Source organism: Apis cerana, linkage group LG11 (genome assembly GCF_029169275.1).
Source record: "Apis cerana isolate GH-2021 linkage group LG11, AcerK_1.0, whole genome shotgun sequence".
Lineage (NCBI taxonomy): Eukaryota > Metazoa > Arthropoda > Insecta > Hymenoptera > Apidae > Apis > Apis cerana.
This window is the reverse complement of record NC_083862.1, coordinates 1,599,911-1,623,420: the sequence shown is the minus strand read 5'-3', so window position 1 is coordinate 1,623,420 and position 23,510 is coordinate 1,599,911. Positions and strand designations below refer to the sequence as shown.

General features: G+C 43.4%; 2 protein-coding genes across 3 annotated transcripts in view; both read right to left on the bottom strand.

The window, feature by feature from the left end:
• The window catches only part of LOC107997154 (homeobox protein caupolican-like), a 78,483-nt gene extending 57,559 nt beyond the window's left edge, over window positions 1-20,924 (bottom strand). The window contains exon 1 of one of the 2 annotated variants that reach the window (XM_062081301.1): window positions 20,672-20,924. In XM_062081301.1, the coding sequence (XP_061937285.1) occupies window positions 20,672-20,782 (111 nt within the window). In that variant the 5' untranslated portion in view covers window positions 20,783-20,924. Of the gene's footprint in view, window positions 1-2,385; window positions 2,419-20,671 lie in introns of those variants that run through there. The other variant, XM_062081303.1, reaches the window with a different exon arrangement.
• A 505-nt stretch (window positions 20,925-21,429) lies between these two features.
• Window positions 21,430-22,646, bottom strand: LOC107997777 (uncharacterized). Its single transcript, XM_028666681.2, has 2 exons — window positions 22,516-22,646; window positions 21,430-21,859 (listed from the first exon to the last, which is right to left on the bottom strand). The coding sequence occupies exons 1-2, from the start codon at window positions 22,644-22,646 to the stop codon at window positions 21,688-21,690; spliced, it is 303 nt and encodes a 100-aa protein (XP_028522482.1). The 3' UTR covers window positions 21,430-21,687.
• Window positions 22,647-23,510: the final 864 nt, after the last annotated feature.

Genomic DNA, 23,510 nt, shown 5'->3' with positions numbered 1-23,510 from the left:
AAGATTTCAACTACCTAATTCAAGGCGAAACGTAAGAGAAATCGAGAAACACGGAGGGGCCCGTAAACTAGCCTACTAACCACGAGGTTGCAAAGCTCTCGAAGGGAGCTCGGTATTTCACGAGAACTTGGAACCGTCTATTTACGAAATTCGATCCTCGTTTCGCCCGTACGATGGTTATGGACGAAATGGCAAGGAAGAACAGAGATAGAGAGCATTCGAACAAATTAGTCGCTTCGCCGAGTCCGAAGGAGATATCCCCCCTCCTCATAATGGGAACAACCGTCGAGCGCACACTCGCGAGAAGAGAATAACGAATAAATATATAAATAGAATTGTTTCTTTCTCTCTTTTCGAGTTCTTTCGACGACGATCTCGTAACTATTCGACGGTTTGAAACGTTCGCTCGACCATGGTGTATCGGCGGCTTCTCGTGGCCAAGGCGGTCACAAAGGTGGGTCTAATCTGAACGCCGTAAAACGGTGCGATATTCACACCGTAGGATAAAACAAAGGCTGTTGCGGAGAGACGTTAGGTGGATGGTAAAAGAGGGGAGCTAATAAGGGAGGTCCAGACTGCCCTGGCGCCTTCGGTGCACCTTCGAGGGGCACTGCAGTTTTATTGGCCGGTGTGTCCTTGTCCCTCCGTCCTCCTTTTCTTCTTCTTCTTCTTCTTCTTCTTCCTCTCCTTTCCTCTGTACACTGTGCTCCTCTGCGGCGACTTCGTCTTCCTCCACCGGCACTCGGTATGGCCGACCAGTATGTTGCCGTAAAAAAGCCGGTCTCCCCTTGTCTGTCCTCCTCCTCACCTCACCCCGCCTCCTCCCATGGAACGACGAACGAACGAACGACCAACGAAATGTCAACCGTAAACCTCGCGAGGCAACACTAATTAACCCGACCGAAATAAACTGCGCCGTTCAGCGCCGCTCTCTTGCCTTCTCTCGTCCACCCTTCTCTCCTCCTTCCCCTTTCCCTTCTCCGCGCTTCGCCCTCGCGTCTAGCGCGGCCTCAAAAAGAATTCGTTCGCCATCGCTTAGAATCCGAACGAGAGAATTTTCGTTCCGGATTCGAGGCAATCTTTACCGGTCCTCGCGATGTACGTTCCACGGAGACACACATTAAGGAAGTAACGATCGATTCTTCCGAGTTACAAGCGGTGGAAAGGCACGGTAGGTTTTCGAACAGTGGAACTAGCGCACGATTGAAACTTCGTACGAGTGGGAGGGGGACAGACGAACATTCGTAGGAAATAAATCGCGCTTTTTCTCTCCGCGTACGACCGATAGATGGCGCATTCGGCCAAAATATTCACCCCTCCCCTTCCCACTCCCGCTGACCCGTAGATCTCGGCCGAGAGAGTCGAAACCGCGGGGTTTCGCCTATACCGCCCGCTGCCATGCATTTCCATTTTAACCCCACCGTCGGTTCGGGGCGTCGCGATACACCTCCCTGTATACTTTATGCGGAGACACTTGTATACATCGACGCCCACGTATACATCCTCCAACTTTATTTATAAACAAAGAAGACAGTCGATACCACCAAAGATTGCCAAGACAACTCCCTTCCTCCTGCGTGTTTTCTACGGTCGCTAGAAAGAGATTTCCTAGAAGCCGCTTCGGGGACGAGAGCTCGACGACGTGGTTTGAAAAATAACCATCTCGGATCGAGCTTCGTCTTCTCTCTCGCTCGATGAACGATCGATCGGCCCTCGAGCGGGAAACAATTTTTCTCTGGGCTAATTAGTCGTGTGGGCGATCGTGTTTCGAGCCGAGTGAAAACGTTTTGAGTTATGCTCGGGGGGCGCTTATGTCGCGTGGAGTTTGTGAACTGGTGCATGAATGAAGAATCGTAATAGAATTATCTATATAAGTTTCGCGTAAAATTATTCATTAAGCGTGGACAGAACTGTGACTATCGATAATGTTATCGATGGATATTTAATATCAACATGTTATACGATACGATAATATCGATATCGATATAAAAATGTCAATAAAATATCGGTAATCGACTTTAGCTGCGTGTACAAGTGGGGAAAAAAAATTTTACGATACAATCATTAATTAAAAAAATTATTTTCGTGACAAATTACGATCGAAACGGATATCTAGAAAAAGATTTATGCTTCGATGTAAATTCCGATTTGAATTTCAAATTTCGTTTTACAAAAGTATTGGAAATCGTTAAATTCAGTTTTCCTAATTTATATTAATCACAACAGCACAGCCACCGAATGAAAGCAAAGATCTAATTAATTTCAAGAATAAATTTTCATTCGCATGTATATATATATATATCACGAATGATAAAGTAGATTTTGATTTATAGATACAAAACACAGAATACACGCATCGGAAAGTTAATATTTTATTCCACTTACCGATCGATAAACTCGCATGCGAGCAATTAAACGATTTTGTAACTGATCGAATCACTCTATCCGTTCCGTTTCGAGACTTCGTTTCGATTCCGTTGCAAGAACAAGCGTTGCGTCGATGTTTTCGTGGCAACAAAAGCGGCTCGATTCTCTTCGTTCGTTTTGAACAACGCAACGCGAAAATACCGTCGACTAATAGCCGGGGTCGTTTTCATAACCGAGCGTTTGACAAATATGCGTGCACACCGCGACCCTCCTTCCTCCATTTTGCGATTCTGTCACGTGCTCATTGTGTCACGACACTCGCGACACGCACGCCACCATTCGTCCGACATTCGCGTGAAACGATTGCGCGATCGTGGCGTGCACGTCGCGGAAAGAGCGGAGAAGAGCGATGGCGAGGAAGAGGGCGATTGCGAAAAAATAAAAAGGAACACTAACGAAGCATATGTTTCGACCGTATCGCGATCGCGAGCTCATCGTTGGGATATCATAAATTGTTTATAATGTGACTGTGATGTTATTACGTCCATTCCACGATCGGTATCGGGGAAAAGTATCTGGAAAAATTCACGAGTGTTGTTTCGTACCGCTTTCGCGATTCATATCATCGCCGAGGATATTCATTTCTATTGGAAATATATAATTTTCAAAACTAGTATATAGTTCGTTACATTCTCCAATTTTTTTGCAGATATTGTACGAAGTTATCCTCACCATTAGGAAGAAATTGTTGAATCGTGAAAGTGAGGAACTTTTGAATTCACGCATATTGTGAACTTATGATATAAATATTTAAACGGACGTAATATCGAATGCAAAGTGGAATTCAAAGTTTTCAAAACGATCGGAGATTCTTCATCTCATCTAATACGTACTCGAGAATCAGCATGGTTCAAATTCCTTGTGTATGTGTATGTACGTGCACACACGATTTAACATCCTCGAGTACACACAATCGACGACAGGTTGCGCGGTGCACGACACGTTATAGCAATTTCTCCGTCCACAAACGTTCTCTATTTGTGATCGGATGCAAAGCGTCGCATGAGCGATGTTACGCGTGCCTATAGAGGACGAATAGATAATTATGACGCGTCCATAAAAGAAAAATGGGGGAAGGCAAGATGGTTGGCTCGATAGGTCGCCTCTCAGAGAGGGCGCCTGTGGGCAGGCGACCACCGCGGACCTCTCAAGTCAAATCGCGGCCCTCGTTGAAATTCATTCGCGGCTTTTCTCTTTTTACCCGGGGCCGAGGTTGTTATCTCAGCCTCTTGTTTCAAGCCACTTTGCCAACGTCGTATCTCAACGAAGAAACTCGAAGATCGTGCACTCGGTTCGTGGGGTTTTATAATTGGACTTTATTAGCCGTTCTGCTGATTAGAATCACTGAACGTGTTTTTGAAAACAACCCGATATAATTTGTTCTTTTTGAAGGTGTCGACTCGACACGGGATATTCCCGTAGTTGATTAATCATTTGCTAGAGGACTCGTAATTTGCTCCTATGAAAACGGTACATTTTTTTATTCCCGGATTACACATTACGGTTTCCGTTTCACATCATCGATCGGAAAATTATAACGCCTTAATTATCGTTCAATATTAGGTAGTAAAAATTGATTGGCTTTTTTCGCCACGTGGATCGTTATATCTAACATCACGGAGCAACACGAATGAAGGTTTAACAGCGTTCTATGGCCTCTAACGCGATACGGAACAGCATTAAACTTTGCGGCGTAAGCATTAAAACGTAAAGTTATTAATATCTCAAGTCAAATATTTTTATTTCGTGGTGTCAGGGATGTGCATTTTAGACACTTGGAGATTTAAAAGTAACACGCGAAACGGGAAGAAAAACGGAAAGACTTAAGCCATTCACATGGAGAATTAAAATTAATTTATTTTTCTACCTTTGAGAGCTCGAAGTAACGTGATCGACCGTGTCGGAGAATGTTGTGCGTGGGGAAAAAAGAAAAAATAAAGAAAAAAGTGCAGTGTAGAATTTATTCTCTTCCTCTTCGATACTCGAGTTCTTTATCAGCCGTACAAGTGGTGCTAATTACAGTTATTACAATTAAGCCTAGTGTTCTTACAACGGTGACCCGCGTCTTAGCCGTTGTAAACAGGCTGGAGGCCACGTATAGGGGCGACGAGAGTAGTGCGTGCAGATAAAACGGGCCGATATTTTCTCCGAGAAAATATCTCTCCATCATCAACAGATAATTTCGAAACTAATTCGACAATCGTACCGTATCATGCGATCCCGCGTCATTTTCGTTCCGTGCTCTGTTTGCGCCTCGGTATTTTTGCAGAAACACTCGTCGAATTACGACGCGATATGTTCGAGCATTTTTCAAGGATACACGTTCGGGAATCATCGAGTATATTCGGCAAGAATCGCCCTTCGACTCTCGGCGAGGCGAATAATTTCGCACGAAAACAACGGATCCTAAATTTCTTCGTCCTTTTTTTGTCGTCATTTTCTAACCGTCGTCGACCGCAAAGATAAAATATTTCGCCTCGAATTTCACTTTTCGTACGGTAGCTATCCCTAGCAATTACGTACTTGCGATTCCGAGCTGTAATAATAGGGTTTATAACAAAGAACGAATACTTTACGCTTTATTACGGTGGCTTTCGAATCCATCGGTCGTGGTTCGCTATCGATTTCGATCTCCTCTCGATTTCACCGTTCGAAGAGGACGCGGAATAAGAACGTGGAACTGAAATTCCGAGCGAAACAACGCTTCCTGCACATCTTTAGGTTCGAAATTCGAAATTGTTTGAACGAACGAGGGAGGGCCTCCTCTTTTGTTCTTTTAGGTGCAACGATTTTCCATGGATCGAGGCACGAAAGGCTCGCGTGGCTCGCAACGAGCGTGCGCTACGAAGTGGAAGCGAGAATACGGAACCGCGGCTTGGCCGCGTCGCCGCGAGGATAATGATCGACGGAAGTTTTCGTGCTAAAATATGCAGATCCGGGTGAAATTACCGGACAAGTAGCGCCTACTCGACCGACCAACGATACCGCCGTGGTGCATCGTGTGCGTTACGAAGCTACACGAAACGACACGCATATAAGTACTCGCATATGCGTGTTTTGAAACGCGGACCGACGGCGCGGTTCGAAATCGCATATATACGTCGCCATTCTCGAGAAAACGGAGGAAAGATCGTTAACTTAACATCGAAAACTATTCTCGAAAATTATTCCATTTCTTTTTAATGTCCTTGCACGAATCAGGATCCCTGCTTCAAAAATAAGCTTTTAAGTTAATTAACACCGATTTATCCAATTAATTAGCCAAACGCAACCGTTCGGTTTTAAACGTTTAAAACGATTACCTCCAATATAATTTCTTCGTTTCCATCATATTTCGAGCTTCCTGGCCCTATTTATAGCATGAATTATGGGACGTTCTATACACGATATCGTCCGCGAAAACGATCGGCGGATATGTACGCGGAAACGAAGGACTGGCTAGTAGCAGGGGACCGTAACTCCCTGCTTAACCTAAGTTATCGTCTGCGTGGCTGATTATTAATGTTGCCACGATTAATAACGCGGACGTTACGCGGACCGGTGAAATATTACTCGGTGAATAAGTAACTTGAACTCGTGGCGTGAAAAAAATCCCTCGCATTCGAGCCATTCGAGTAGGATTACGGAGATTCTTAGTTCAAAAGTTCTTAAAAAAAACCTAATTTTCTTTCATCCGTCGATTAAATCGGAACAACGATTAATTAGATGTGTCGATTCGGAGGTCCAAGTTTCACTTTTCGAAGAATGCTGGAAGGATGGATAGGATTCATCGACGTCACTTCCGTCGGATAAACACTGATCAGGAAATTCTCGAGATGGTTGAGCGACTGGACGGCCGGTAGCTAACACAAGCGACATCGCCACGATTTCCTTCCACTCGAGAATCGTGTTCCAACGCACTTGATCGTAATGGTCGTTCCTTGTAAAGAAGTTAATTAGTTCCTGTGCCCGATCGTTACGTATTACCGCGACTTCGATGCCTCTGACTTGGACGATTTTCACGTATAAGGCTAACCACACTCGACCACTTACCACTTGTACTCGCGATAACACGAGTGTTTAAATTATTCAAGTTCTATTACGCCGGTAATGGTGGCCGCATCGAAACGAAATTTCGTGCTCGTTTCCTGGAATTCTTTTAAAATCCTTTTCTTGTAATATCTGTAGCGAATAGATTGTCCGATCCCCGTGTTTACATTTTCTTCACACGACCACTTAAAACGTCCCGGTGTTTTGTATAATCCATCTTATTATTAGAACTTGCTTCGTCTCTCTGCGATTCAGAAGGACATCTTGTATAATATATAGGTAAGGACGGGTGAAATTTCCTCCGTGGAAATATATCACTACACCGATTTTTTCCAAATTCTTCGATCCCGCTGCTCCTCGAGGTCGACGAGGTTAAGAGACTCGCGTGCAGCGACCGGAAATCGTTTCAAGATCATTTTTACGCTTCTCGACTCGCTTATCGGTGACTAATAAAAAGATTAAAATCGTGTATTATTCCCGTTCAGGAATATTTGGAAACAATTTTGAACAACGGAAAATATCGGGATCTTTTCTCTTTTTTCTCATCATTCAGGAGAAGGTTTCGAAATTGCGAGAGATTTTTATTAAACTTTTGTCGTTTCAAAGGATACTTGTTTTCAGTGGAACGAAATATGTACAGAATACGCGTTGCGATCCCATTTTTGCATCCATAACACGAATATCCATCTGTGCGTCAAACCATGTCCAAATCTCGACGTTTCACAGTTACATCCGGGATACACCGTCTAATAACTCCTTTTCGTGGAAAAAGTTAAAGCACAATGATAAACGAGAAAGCTCGTGTCTGGGAGCTGGGAACAGGAAAAAAGTAGCGGATGAAATCTCGTTTCGAACCAGCCCTCGAAACTAGTTTTCCAGGGAGCGAGTACGGAGTGAAACACATATCTGCTACATATTCATACCCGTTGTACACGGTTGCAGAAAAATTTTCCACGAACAAAAGAATCCATTCCGATCGAACGATTTTCCTCCTCGTTTATCAAATTAACGATGAAATGTATTCGAAGCCGTGTATATCATTCCATTCGTTAAAGTAAAAGAACGTGAAATAAAATAAATAATTTATTTTAAAACTTGGATTTCCGAATAAAGAAGAAAATAAAAAAATTAATTCGTAAAAATTTAAATAAATATTTTTACCAAAATTTTTCGAATAACTTTGAAGATGTATAAATTCTATATTTTGATTGATCGTAGTCTTTTTTTAAAAAAAAAATGAAAAGAAGGGTCGGATCCTCGCGAGGAAAAGAAGGGGGTCGGAGAGGCGTACGAAGGAGCCGACCATAACCGAGCACGTTTTATGCGCGTATAAACGTACGTGTAACGACGGAACGAGAGTACACACGAGCCGCCTACTCTAACCTGTTAACAAATATCCAAGGCGGGCGGTTAACATGCGTTTACGATTATTTATCGCGACGACGTAGCCGGGGCAGGCATTATGTTCGGTACACGCGTATACGTAAGCCGATATCGGGTCACCGTGAAGAATCGGAAAGAAGGGGGCGAAACGATTCGAGTCCTTTCGTCGAAATCAAGCCTCCTTTTACCATTTGCTTTACGTTATTAATCCTGCACTTGGAGGAAATTGTGCGATAGAACGAATTTTGGACGAGAAGGTACATAAAGATTACGAGCATTATTCGTCGTCCCAAGTAAGTATAAAATCATCATTCCACTCGTTAAACTGCTTTTGGATCGAAAGGAGTAAATAATCTAGCTGTTATGATGACCAAAAGAAGCATCGAGCATTAAGCGATATTAATTTATCAGGGGGGGCAATAATTATACTACTAGCCGACAACTACGAGGAATCGATCGAGAAAAGCAATACAAATTATCCCCGGGTCGAGGATAACCTATCCTCTCTTTTTTTTCTACAGCCGCGCGATCCAGTCTCGCGACGAGTCGAGCATCATGATGGATCGCACCAGCAGCTTTTATCAATCGTTTAAGCTCGATCGTGCCTAGATTGTCGAGAAGCGCGCCGCTCGATTTCGCAACCGGCCGTCGATATTCTTTGTCAATAGGATAGAGCTCGAAACATTCCCAGAGTTGGTTCGCGACGATCATCGATCACTAGAGGCGGGCTCGACGCAGTGCGTGATCGAAATCGCTACGACGCGCTTATGCGAGACCTCGAAGACGCTGCTTACCAGCAGCTTGGCTGATCTCGCCAAAAGAAAGGTAACGATGAAAGAGAAAGAAGAGGCGAGAATGAATTATTCAGTAAAAATTATCCAAAATTCTGCCGTTATATCAAAAATTTATCGTACGAATCGGATCAAGTTTTTCGTTCAAATTACGCGAAATAAACATTTAAGATCCCACGACTATAAAACTACCCGCATATTCTTAAAATATTATATTTGAACACGGATAAATACGTTACGCGCGCAAGAGTTTATATAAAATATTTACAAACATGGCAGATGACTGGAGATCCAATTCAAACCGTACGTCCTCACGTAACAGCGAATGCAGGTTAAGTAACGAATAACATAATCTTTATTTATAGAGAATCCTCGTAGCGCCCAGATGCTCGATTTCAGATAAGCTTTTCTTATTCCTTATGAATTCACGCCCTGAGAGATAACGCGGTGGATGTATAATTAACCAGCGATAAAAGTAAAGCAATAACCGCGAATGTATTTCATTGACACACGCTTATTTCACGGCAAAATCATCGAACAGCGCATGCGCGTCCCACCTATGCGTACATATATTCCCGGCGAGAAATCGTCCGCACGGAAAGATACGAAGATAAACGAAGAGAGGCGCTCGGTACTCGAATATCGAAACACCCTGTACACATTAAGCGAGCGAGATACGGGGCCCTTTAGCAGGCGAACGGGAATAATAATTTCGAGTGCTCCTTGCAGAGATAGATACGAGCACGGACCAGTGAAAGGAGCGAGGGGTGAGGCAACGATGAAACGGACCAGCGCAGCCGAGGAAAGAGATGGAGAGAAGACGGAGAAAGGTCGAGATATACGTTACAGGTGAGAGCGCGAGTATCGCGTGCTGCAAACGAGCCGGCAGCTGCCCGGCTCCTGGCTACACGGTCCCAGCTATTAATATGCGACTGACCGAGTGGGACCGATGCTTTAGTTGTTACACCGTACCATCCTATTACGTCACGTCGATCGAGAAACGTAGCTAGATCGAATACCCTTTGATTTTCGTGCACCACCAATCGATTCTAACTCTCCTGACACTTTGGTAGCGATGAGCAGGTACGTACAAAAGTGCATATCGTTTCTTATCTTTTGCGCATTTTACAAATTTTATCAAGAATAAAATATATACACGTATATTTGATTCTGCAACGATACGTCTTTTATACTTTTCTTTTATCCTTTTGCTGTTCTAAAGAAAATTTTACGTCTACGACAAAATGTGATTATTGAAAACATATTACGATTTATACATCGTTACGATGTATATTCTGTTAGAGATTTCTCGAAACGAAGAAAGACGAGTTAATACTTTTGAATCGCAGTGTACTTTCCTTGGCTACGTTCCATTTCGTAATTACGTCGCTCGTCTGTATCGGTGAAAATCATACATCGATCGAATCGTCCACTTATTGCCATTATAACCACTCCATCGGAGAAAGATCCGTCCCTTGACCCGGGGACAAAATCCTAAGCAGTCTTTGCCAAAGTTAGAAACCTTCTCATTATCGACATGGTCGCGTGATTCCTTGCGCAGGTGCGATCCCTGCGGTAAGATATTCTCGATTGACGGATGAACGTGGCTCGGAGACACGACACGTATACGTATAATATTTCGCAGGATATCGGGCTCGTCTCTTTTAACGATTATATTAATTTTTCAAAAATCTTTTCTTCAATTTTTCGATTCATTTTTCAAGTACGAAAATACTTGGATTCAAGTACGATTTCGAGAAAAAAGATAAGAAATTTCTTATATCTCGAGTCGGGCACGCCCTCGGGCGAATATCTGTTGATTTATACCGCGAGGCTGCCGATACACTTCGGCCTCGAAGCATTAACGGGGCCCGGTGTTTCGATCCCGTCATTACAGTTTCTTAAGAAAGGGCGCTTTTTCATCGACAGGTTGGACCGCCGACAAAGAACAAGGCTCGAATCTCGAAGATACCTTCTACGCCAGGAAGGCGTTTTAACACGAGCTTCGTCCGAGTTTTTAGTGCAACTGACAACGACTCGCCGCCGCGCTCTTCTTTCCGTCGAAACAGCTCCTTGTTTGCAAGCTCGATTCATTTTGCTCGTGCTCGATCACGCTGCTCTCTATTGGTACACGCGTGTTCCGCCTGATGTCGTTTTCGGCGCAACGATAGTTTGGGAAGTGGGGGGAGGAAGGAGATTCGAGCGCGATTCTCTTTTTAAAGAAACCGTGGAAATCGCGCGTTCGATAGTTGTACGAACATGGCGGACGCGTAAAGTCGAGAAAGTCGAACGGAAGAATGGTTACAATTGTCGTCAAATGTCGTCGAAACGTTTTAGAGAAAGATGGGACGGCGGATAACTCGTTTTACGATTGTGAAGCTTTTTCGAAGGATGGGCTCTTGAGAAAATAAGATAAATCGTGTAAATTGAATGTCAAGTTTGATAACCTAACCTAACCTTTTATCATTTGTCTCTTGTTTCAACATTCAATATTTGTGATAATTTTATTATCAATATGTAATTAACTTCGGAGGAGAACATTTCTCGAGATAACGAGATTCTAACCCAACTTTTTCTTTCGTTCTTAATTCTTCTAAGAATACGTGTTTACGTATTACAAATTTTGGATCGACGGATGACCGAGAATAAATTATTCTCCTCAAAAAGAAAAAAAAGGAAAAAAAAAAAGAAAACGTGAATGAATAGAGAAAATATTTCTCATTGCTAACAAAAATTTATCTACGAGCATTCGTTGCGGTTAATTTATGTATCGCGTTTTCGAAGAATTCACCGATTTCCCAATAACAATAATTTCAAACGTTTGCATCGTTTAATTTGTCATTCGTGTTAAAATGGTAAAACGTGCGATAAAAGTGACGAAACAATGACTGACGCAATTGTAATCGCATTCTCCATATATCACAAACGTTGCTCTATGAAGCCATCTAGCGTCGACTAACCTAATTAACCTATTCTAAATTATCCTGTCATGTACATTAAATGAATATATATATAAAAAATGTTTATAATGCAAATATATGTGTAATAACTTAACCACGTACACATATAAATTAAATTAAATACAATTGTGTATTAATATATTCGTGGGATATCTTTGAGGATCGATTCCAAAGATCGAAACAAATACAAAAAAACTTGTTCATTCAGTTATAAACGAGGATGGTGTAACGGAGACACGTGTCTCTCTCTCTCTCTCTCTCTTTATCTTCATCTCCCTTCGTCTAACGTAAACTTCAATTGCTTAATAAACAAGTCTCGAAATTTTTGTACATCAATTTTTCTGTTTTGTTTACCGCCTTTTAAAAATCGACAAGACGTTCCACGAATATATTACTATCCTGTATTTAAATATAAAAATATCAGAAAAGATGGTTACTCGATAATGGCGGTTAATTAAACTCACGTATACGACATACACGTAAACCAGATGGTTTAAATATATTTTAAATATAAAGTATCTATAATGGCGGTTAATTAAAGTCGAATATATTCTATATATATATATATATATATATATATATATATATATACACATTCTGGACTAAATATTATTTTAAATACAAAGCACGAAAAAGGAAGATTATTCAATAATGGCGGCTAATTAAACCCTCCTTTCCCCGAAGGAAACCACCTCAATTATATTCAACCACCGACAACACAGTCCATCATACAAAGACAAATAAGGCTTCACAAAGAGGTTCCGACCCGTTCCAGTTCACGTTCCATCAATGAACCGAGGGTCCCCTCGATATGCATAAAAATTACGTTGAGTAGATGGCGCTCGATAAAGACATGTAAACGCGCAAGAAGTTGCGCTGTCGAGTGAAAAGGATCCGGAGGACAGGTGGTACATTGCACCAGGGTGCGTTTCACCGAGAAAGAGAACGAATTAAAGGAACGACGACTTGTTGGTTGCTCGACTTTATCCTCTCTCGGTTCTTCTCTCACGAAACCCTCCGACGCGCGGTGGGCTGAGGGGCGAAAGGAGGGTGGCTGAATTCCGGCCAATCTGTTTCCAACCCCTCTTCAATCCCCTCCTTCTTTTCGCTTGGCCTGCAACCACCCATCGAAGCTCACCGCTTTTGGGCGGTAAAAAGCACATCCGAATTGAATCATTGCTGAATAAGCGGGAAACTGGCTGGTTTCGGACTCTCCTCCCCGCAGACGTTCCAGGCTCGCTCTCCATCCGGCTCATCGGTACACCTCCTCTGTCATGTCGAGCGTTTTCCAATTGCTCTATACCTATTTCCTTCCTTCTCTCTTTCTTTCCTTCTTCGTCACTCAAAGTCGATATATATATATATATATATAGAGAGAGGGAGAGAGAGTGTTAGAGCGTTCGGGGAAGCCTGTAGAAATCATAAAGAGTTTTACAGGTATGGCTTTGGCTTTAGTTCAGGAAACGGGAATACATTGAAGAGAACGGAGCAATGCTCTATTGCGAAGAATCGTGCCTCAAATATCGTCCATCGAGACTTGCCTCCGTGAAAAAAATTACAAGATTTTTTTCCAAATAATTACATCTCGTCTAAATGATTATAAACTCGCTTGTTTCGCTCTCGAAACATTTATTTTACCGCCCGTCGTAATATCACGGATAATCGAACCCGTGTATACTTATGTACAGTAAGAGTAAAGAAGTGCAGGTCGACCACTTGTTGCTAAAAAAAAAAAAGAAATTGCATCCGAGAGGCGACAGTGGATCCTCGAGTATGGAGAAGAATATGATGTCTTTGTACCGGGAAAAACCGCGCTGTAAAGTGTCCACCAATCGAGAAATAGAGGGATGATTACGGCTCTCCTGGTACTCCGTGACTCTTCGAGCCTCCTAGACACAAAAGTACCGCGAGAGAGAGAGCAAGCATCGCTCAATCTCTCCCGCGAGCGGTAAAAATCTTTTCTGTGTCGTTGCGGCCACTCGTGTATCACGCACACACCGACTCTCCCTCTCCTCATCTCGTGTCTCTTCCTTTTTTTTTTTTTTCCCTCGTTCTTTTCCCTTTGACTTCCACCCCCCGAGAGAAACTGCACTCTCAGCCCTTCCCCTCTTTTTTCTCTTTTTTTTCCGCCTCCTCCGTCCCGTTCCTTGAAAAACTTTTCGACCCTTGGCCGTAAACGGCGAGCCGCCTCTCGGCGAAGAAAGGGGGCCGCTTTCTCTCTAATTGAACGACCCTCCCCGGCCGCAGCACGCTCCACGAGGGTGGATTTATCCTGACGCGCGTCAACGCGCGCCTAGGAGAGAGGGACCGGCTTTATCACACGCACACGCTCCATAGTCTTCCCCCCTCCCTCCTTTATTAAGCGACACGCGGCTATTTTCACGCAACAGTTTGCGGTCCGACCTCTGCTCGGGACGAATGCGTTCTGGAGCCAGCCAATTTTCCAGCCAACCTTCGAGCGGGGCTCTTAGCACCGCTTGCTAGTACGCCGTAAAATGGAAGAAAGATACCGTACGCTTCTCCGCTCACGAGTTTATTTAATTATAAACATGAGTGTATATAGATATAGATATAGATTTGCGTTCGTGCAAATTGGCTTATCTCGTTAGAACCAATAAAAATGCCGACGTCAGAGAATCAAACGAGATCGAGACTTAAAAATAAGATAGATTTGTTGTTAAATTCAATTATGGGACGCAACGCTTTCGATAATAGAAACGGAAGATCGTGTGCGGGCAGGGAGACCGTGTTATTGTAGCGGTAAGCCCTCGAACAGCGATAGCGAGAATATGGTCATAAGACCATAACCCCGGGGTTCCGGCGAGCATGGAACCGGAGGTGGACGCACGTGTCCGGTCGATGCACGTGTCGCGTGTTTTCAGTCGAAGAAAGCCTCCATTCAGCGCCCCGATGCTAGCAACGCACGACTATCGGAGGGTGAAACCGGAGCCTGTGGAAGCAGGAAGGGCGACAAGTGGCTGAACGACAAGTGCGTATCCTGGCTCGAAGAGGATCGCGGAATATCGGGGTGTGTTACTTGCACGCCGTGTGAACAGTCGCAACGAGCGTTCGGGAAAAGGAGATATCATCGAGCGGAACGCCCGATGGAGCGTCCCGTCTAGCGACATCTTTCCCCTCTTCGAAGCGCCATGGGAGCTCTCTGCGTGGGACGCTTAGATTGTGGGAAGATGGTATCAAGCCGGTACGAAATTTAGTAGTATCGAGAGAGTAGGAGAAAGAGAGAGAGAGAGAGAAAGAGAGAAGAACGACGTATCGTATCGTTTCATGCATCTCGCGCGATGCCCGATAATTCCAGCCCGATTTGGAGAAGATTGATGCCAAAGGTGTGTGTGTAGCCTGTAATGTTTCCCGCTCTTCCTCTCTTTTTCCCTTTTTTTCCCCTCACCGAAGAGAAACGCGCTCGAATAAAAGCGTTTTGATTAACTGCGTTCATATTTCATCGGCGCGATTGTAATTATGCGTATTCGTGCGGGTTATTTTCTTGGGCGAGGGATTTTTCTATCCTTGAAACCGATATATGCAGCGTTATACGTTATACGCGCTTCTCGTATACGTTCGGGAATCATCGACTATGCTCGGCAGTCGTCGATCATATTCGGGTGGAATCGTCCTTGGACCCGGTAAAACGAATAATTTCACGCGGAACCGAGATGCACAAATAAATAGCGATACATAGAAATATTCTCGTCTTTTATTCGTCTGAAAAAGGACCGTAGAAAGACAACGAGAAAATTTCAGTTTCCACAAATATTCGAAGGAAGGCTGCAACGAATAAATACTGGAAGGGGATTTATGCCGGTTTTCGCGTGAACATGGACGATTCTTTCCACGTGATTCACGCGGCACGGTTTTAACCACGACAGTAAATTGGACCGTAAACGGGTAAATCTGGCCCGGACGCGTTGTAAAGCGGCCCACAAGCCGCGGCGGCCACTTACCGCGCGAATATTAAATCTCTAAATCGTAAAGCCCGCCATTACCCTGTCGTCCATTCGGCTTGAACAGACAATAGCTCGAGACATTACACTCCAAGGAATCCTCGAAATAGGTCAGTTAGCGAGACAGTCGGTTTATAAACGAGACAGGTATTATCTGTCCGCTTCAAACGATCTTCGAAATTGGCAAATGATGGCAGCACCGTCTTTAGGGAATCGTATACCTCGTACTAGCTCCGTACGATATATCTCTTATAACCTATTACACCCATAGAGACTGGGTAACTGTGATAAAAAATGTAACACAAGTTTATACATTCGATATCGAAAAATTTGATACGTTTTTCTAATCGATATCGACCCTTTCCAACCGAATAACGTTCATTTCAGTCGTCGAGCGACGAGATACGTACCAGAGAATACGTACTAAAGAAAGAACAAGAAATAATAAACGGCAAATAAGATAACAAAGAATTCGGAGTTTCGCGAAAATTTCCGGATCGTATCTGCGGAGATCCCTTAATCGTCGGCCGTTAATCAACCCTAATTAATACAAAGCGATCGAATCCGGACCCGGAGGAATTAAAAGGCAAGAGCACAAGTTGCAGCTGGCGTTTGGATCAAAATGGTAAAGGTGTTACGTATCCTTACGGAGCAACGTCAAGATTAACCGGATAACGAAACCGCCTTCTTTCGAAAGCTATTGGAGAAGCAGCGAGAGGATTCGAGAGCACTGATATCAAAGGGGTTCCGTGTTTCGGCCGGAAGTGGAAGTCTCGGGTCCTATAAAGAGACGCTTCGTGAGGTGATCGGGCCCGAGACAAGTCGAAACGTGGTAAAGCACAGGTGTACCGTGCCATAATTTACGGCCAGCTAATAAATTTCATCGGGAATCTTGTTGTTCGTCGGTTCACGCTCGAATCTGGACTCGTATCGTCGCGTTCTAACGGGAGGACATAAAGCGATCTCGGGGATATTTAGGGGCGGCATTAAGGGAAAATAATGCCAAAGAGAGAGAAAGGTGTACCGATAATTTATCATGAAACTTTCTTTTTCTTTCCACTCGAGCAATTTATTTTATTTAAAATGATCCGCTTATATAAACGCGATAAAGTCATAGTTGATTCGTGCCGCGATACGATCGAAGAACTAATGTCCTGACGAAATTTAAACACGTTCAAAACACGTTTCTTCGATAAAATCCCATCCCCAAGGTAATCAACGAGGAGTAAAAAAAAAAAAAAAAAAAATACAAAGTTTCTCTTCTTCAACTTTCAAAGCTGGGTAAAAATACGTCCAATTATTAAAACTCGGCGAATCGCTTCTCTTCATTTTCCCGGCAATTGTGGACACAATGGATTGGCGCGCGTCGCATTCCGATTCGGCGAAGAACGGAATATCTTAGCATCGGCGATCGGTTTGGATCAGAGGGCGTTCTTGCAGTCTGTCCTGGGATCGTCCGTGGAATTCCACGGACGTGCGAATCGCAGCGGAGGCGGCCAGGCCTCGTTCCACTTCTCATTTCAATTTTCACGACGACGCACACCGCGGCAAAGGAAGCAATTCGGAAGCAGCTCGTACGCCGTCGTTATCGTACGAATCGGCCGAGTTCTCTCACGAAGTTGCTACGTGCTCCGTGCTTCGTATTCCCTCCGACAAGCGTCGTTTTTTCGGTGTCATCCCTCCGATCCTAGGAATTAAAAAATCACCGACCGATTCCTCCCCGTGCGATCTTATACGATTTTTCTGATTCTCAATTCGAGATTTTCTCTCGATTTTCATTACTCGGCGAAAGGAAAAATGAAATTTACGATAAATAATAATTTCCCGAGCTATTTCTTCTAATGGAAAATTATGAAAAATATCGTTTCAAGGTAGGAAAAATTATATTTGCACGATTGGAGGTAGCGGAGAGCCGGTCGAAAAACGGACAAGTCTCTCGCAAGGGATACGACTCACGTATGAGTTTCCCACGGCGGGCCAGAATGGGCCCGTGTGGGAATATCGGGACTGATTACTCGAGCATAGGTGAACACGAGTTCGATCCTCGATTTTCGTATTCCTTCCTCGTGTCTCTCCCCTTCTCTTCTTTTTTCACCTTGTCCCCCTTTTTTTAATTTAACTTATTTATTTTCACTTAAACGGGCCTCCAACAAATGCAAATGAAGATGCAACGCAATTTTATATCTCTTCATTTTTATTTACTCGTTCAAACGGGTTTTCCATCGTACAAGGTGATATTTTCTTAACGCTTGATTAATTCTCGTTTATCTTTGTTTAAACGAATCTCGAGAAATTGTGTTTCCTGGGGCGAGTTCGAATGCTTTCCAACTAAAATCGCATAATAAAATTATTCATCCCGAATTAAACCAAGAATTTTGACATCGTTACAGGTAATCGAAATTCCTCGAGTGACAATTGTTAATTTTTGCAATCGAAGAGAGAAAGGAGGAACACTTAATGTTTTAATCTTCTGAAACGTATTAAAATCGGCCGGGAGGAAGAGCAACAACGCTGCAAGGCTGTGTATCGGTTGTTTATAATTCTTCGCGTGCACTAAGGAAGCAATTTAATAATAATAACGGCAGCGGCTCTCGAGAATTCTACGCGGCGCCGAGTGTACATCCATACGTGTATACAGGGTGTACAGTTTCTCTTTCACGCTCGACGTCGCGTATAAGCAACCATGAATTTTAACCGTCCGTCGAGCAGCTAAAACTTGGGCGAATGTATTTTTTAAAAACTCCATTACCGCGAAACTAAACCGCGTTGGTCGGTTTATCGTAAAATTAATTAATTTATAATTTATAATTGTCTTTTTCCTCTTTCCTTCTCACGTATTGAAAAATTTTAGCGCTTAAAAATGGGACACCCTGTGCAATACAGCGACTTATCTACGAGGATCTACGATTGAAAAACCATCGTTGTTATTTATAAGGATATCGGCAAGTTTGCGCATAAAAATTGCAACACCCTATATAATATAATCGTTTATCATAATAATGCACACGCGAGTATGCGTGCCGCGTAATGTACACACCCATACGTACGGACAGCTGATTGCAACTTATGTTGGCGCAGTTATTACCGTCGGGAAGGAAGAATTAACCGAGCCTCGATACATAGTTCGTGTCCCAGAATTTCGTCCATGTGCACACGCACACGTAAAAGAATCAAAAAAAAAAAAAAAGAATAAGAAAAATAACGAAGGAGAAAAAGGAGAAGAAGAAGAAGAACGGAATACACGAATCTGGGCCTCTCGATCGAGTCTTGTACAGCTGCAGGTGCCTCTAGAAATTGGCAGAAGGGGCGAAGAGTTCTCCAAAGGGGACCCTGCACGCGCCTCTGACGCACCTCGATGCCACCGATATCTTCTTAAACTTTCCTATGCGTTCATTCATGCCGCGGATAAATGCCTATAATTTCCGGGATGATTACAGGGCACCGGACGCCCTCTATGGATCCGTACCGTTCAGCCGCGAGAGAGGCTCGTTACCCCGAAATTGAAACGGAACGAGTGCCTTCCGTTCATCCTCCCCCCTCGGATCTCGAGCCACGGGTCAACCGTCACGTTCCTTCCCGAGCGCCGTAATGATATCTAAATTCTTCGATTGATCGCGCGATTATTACCGGCTGCTCTGGTTGAGCAAACAGAGAAATCGAGAGGACGGGAGGGACAGCTGCGGTTCGTTCGATTTCCAAGTCCCGTCACGTCCAGCTTGGATACACGATGCTTTTAGAAGGGCAGAGAATTACGGTATTTAATTCGTTATATGCGCGGCCACTTCTTGCGGACGCGTGTTAAGGGTATTGGTATCCCCACCACCGAGGCGACTAGTTTCACACGGTAACAATACGTCATAAATTTTTTTCCAACGTTCGCCTTCTCGATACCTCTTCGTGCCTTTCGCTAATTCCGTCATTCCGTCCGGAGGCAAAATTTGAGAGATCGAATTTCGCGTCCTTTATATTTGAAATAATAAACAGAAGAGAAGAGGAAGCGATACACGTACGCTTCAAAATTCGAAATTCGTGCAATCGAAGATTTTGATACACATTTTGTTGGGAATAATTGGCGCGAACTAAGAGGCTACATGTCGGCCGATTAATTCGGTAAAAGTGATTCGATGTCGTTGGCGAAATTGTTGGAGAGAAAAGTGCAGCGATGCCATCGAAATATCGCGATAAAAGCTACGTAATACTAGATGATCGCGTGCACGTTTTAATTCGTAATGCATCAATTAGAGGGTAACAGAGATTTGATTTCATATCTACAATTGAAATTCGTTGACGAAGTGGTCTCGTTGCACAAAATAGAATCGTTCGAACGTTTTTTTTTTTTTTTTTTATCGATCTCGTTCGTCCGAAATATCAATTCCACCAACATGTTGGATATTCACGATGATTATTGGATTAATTTACGCTATCGTTGTTACCAATTTCGACGACCATTTTTTGAAACGGTCGCTTTATGGAATGTCTACGTACGTTTCCAACGAAACAAAACCGGCACACACTACGCGTTATTATGATAACGTGTGACAATGTGTATAGTCCACTTGCGCCAAGTACGTGGATATAAATTACTTTAAATACTTTAGCTTTATTAAATGTACAAGTTCCAGTTAATTTAAACACCATGTTCCGAAGGAAAATCAAGCGATCAACCGATTTATTTTATCTACCACAACTAGCCTACTTTTGATTTTTTTTTTTTTTTTTTTTTTGCTCTATCCTACTTAAGAACGGAAGAAAATCTAGCGATATCGCGTAAAATAATGACCGATAACTACAAAATTAAAAATCTTACGTCACTAACGATAATTAGTGATGTCAACTGTATCCCTTTATCTCGAGCAATTAAACAATAATTATACCACGTCTCCTTGTAATATTATCTTAACAACCGTATATACTTTTTCACGAATAATAAAAAATAATGTAAATAGCTACGTGCATTAACGGGGACGATAAAATAGAATAAAAAGTATAAAACGAACGTTTAAACCGACACTTTGCAGAAAAAACTATAACGCGTCCAATCTCCCGCGCTTTTTTCTCCCGAATCGTATCGACCGAACAACGCTCGATCGCGAGACCGAAGAAAAAGAAACGGGCTGCTCACCTCCTGTTGCTGAATTAGGAAGTCGGGAGCGGGTGGTGGCGGGGGTGGTTCCGCGGCGGAGACCTCTTGAAGCAGTCCCACGTGCTCCCAACAATCTTCCGATATGTCCATGATCGTCCCTCCTCGTTCCACAATCGAAATGCGTAAGGGTCGAAACGGGACACTAAATCCGCGCGGCGGGACGTCTGGATCAATCCGTGTCTCCACGCCGGGTGTCTGGTTCCCAGATTTCTCCCGATTTCCTCCCTTGAACGGTTCGGTCGGAAAAACTATATTTCGTCGCACTTGGTCACTATCTATCTCCCTCCCTCCCTCTTTTTTTCTCTCTCTCTCTCTCCGTTTCTTAGCCTTCCCTCTTTTTCCCCCTCACACGGTGGCCGTTTCCCTGTCACTGTCGTGAACCAAGGATTATATATATATATACATATATGTATACATATATGTATATATATACATATGTATATATATATAAAACGTTCGAGGATAGTCGCCGGAAGACCCGCGAAAAAACCGAACGGAGAACGCACGAACACACGGTAACGACGTCGACACGGCGTGTCGCGTGACCCGCGTTCTATGACGACGACGACGGCGTCGAGGACGACGACGGCCGTCGGTGGTGGTCAGTCGGCGTGGAATGAAGTTGGCCCGCGGGTTAGGTTGGGTTAGCCGAGCCGGAGTTGCAGCATCAGCGAGGAGAGAGGGACGAGAGGAGGGCAGAGAGCGCGCGAGCGAGCGAGCGAGCGAGCGAGCGAACGAGCCGTGTACGAGGAAGGGGCGGGAGGGTAGAGAAAGAGGGAGGGAGAGAGAAAGAGAGAGAGAGAGAAAAGAGCAGAAGAGAGAGCGGCGGGGAAGGGGAAAAGCACCGAGGGAGAACGAGGAGCGACGGACTGTGGAACTGGAGAAAGGAGGGAGAGAGGAGAGAGAAAGGGAGATCGAGCGAGATAGCGTAGCGAGGCAGAGGGTGGGGTTGGAGTGAGAGAGGCGTAAGGCGTAAGTCTGCCCTAGTCGCTCGCTTAACCGTGCAGGAGGTGGCGCCAATATAACCCGTACTCCACCTCCGTCCGACAAAGAGCTTGCGTATACCTGTATGCGCCTGTTGGTAGGCCATACCGCCTACTGACTACCGTATTGCAGGATTTGCGATCCGTGCCGCCTGTAATTATTGCGATTTCACTTATATTCCGTCATGCCTCTTGTTTTTTACGTGGCTCGTTTGCTTGCTGCTTCCCCTCGATGTCCCTTTTTCTCATACGTAGGGTGGAGTGCATATCGAGTGAAAATTGAAGAGGGATGGAAAACTGGAAGGAAACGCGAAGAAGATTAATACAGGGCTTCGTTTTTGAAGAAATTGAGATTTATTAGATTATTATTGAAATCAATAATATTATGTAACGGATAATTAATAATGATAAATTAGACGAAATGGAACGAGATAAATAACATATACGAGCCGAATAATTTATATATTTCACATTTTCGATATATTATTCGAATAACGTGGCTTTGTACATTTATGCTCGACTATTATTCTATAGGTTAACCGTGAAATTTTCTTTGCGCGACGCCATCTTAGAAAATATTGACAACGGCGCATTTCGCGACGCGAGAATTATCCTCGATCTGTGAATCGAATGGTTCGGATATCTATGAATGTTTTAAATTTTTTATAACAGCGATTGGAGCGATTAACATCTTTCTCCACCGCGAAATCGTTCTTTCGAGCGATATCACTTATCGCAATTACCGCAATTCTCCATTTCCTCGAATCGATCTGTCGACAAGAGGACGATAGTTCATTGGCGCCGATAAACGATCGTTATCCTCGATCCAACTGCCCTTACCTTTCACGTATACCTCCCGGTAATCGGCGACGACGTGGGCGGCATAGCGGATTCCCTGGGACGACGCGAACCTCGAACTCGCAAAGGATGCCTCGATTTCTCCACGATCCGTACGTTGTTCGTTCTTCCATAGCTCGAAGAACTGTGGCGAATGCGTGGCTCGGTATGTTTACGTCTTTCACTAATCGACACGCGTAAATTTACGTCGTACGTATTCGTCCTCGGACGAATTATATTACGAATTCGTAAATAAAATAAGATTTATTCCACGAATTTTCCATCGCTGTTGTGTTATACGTACCGTTAACACAAAATATAACGAAACAAAGAATTTGTCACGCGAGGTTAGAAAATATAGACCAACGTTACCGACGTGTTCGCGTGGACTGACAGCCTAAAAATTAGATGGATGGTGTTGCGATGACGTCAGGAGTGGGGATACTGCACGATCGAATTCACAATTATGTGGTGAATTAAGTTTTAAATTTCAAAAGATATACACATTGTATAGTTACATTAAATATATAATGATATATTATACGATTATTTTGCGTTATTATAGCAACTGTAACGAAACGCGAATATTTTATATAGTAGCTAACTGAAAAAGATCGAGTGTAACAACGAGTGTAGCACCGTTGCACCAATGAAAAGCGAGCATTCGTTAACTTGAATATAATTGGTCCGACGATGCTTTATAGAAAACTATAAAAGTCGGAATATCTCGAGTAAAAGTTAATTGGAAATGGAAGGCGTACAAGATGCGTATGGAACGACTCTCCGTTATATTTTGCATTTTGCAACAATTTTTGTTATTGGAATTACACGATCGTCACAAATCGTGATACGATCTTTCATCTCTATTATATTATTAAAGGTATATTATTTTTTTAACGAAATTTACACCTGTTTTTTGAAAAGATGAATTTTACATGATACTTTTCTTATCTTTAGGAATAAAAAGCCGTATCAACGTTCGGTCATCTATTACCCTG

Coding starts and splice junctions, on each gene's coding strand:
- LOC107997777 (XM_028666681.2), bottom strand. CDS start 22,646: ATGGAAGAACGAACAACGTACGGATCGTGGAGAAATCGAGGCATCCTT. Junction 21,860..22,515: donor CCGGGAGGTATACGTGAAAG/GTAAGGGCAGTT, acceptor ACAAGAGGCATG/ACGGAATATAAGTGAAATCG.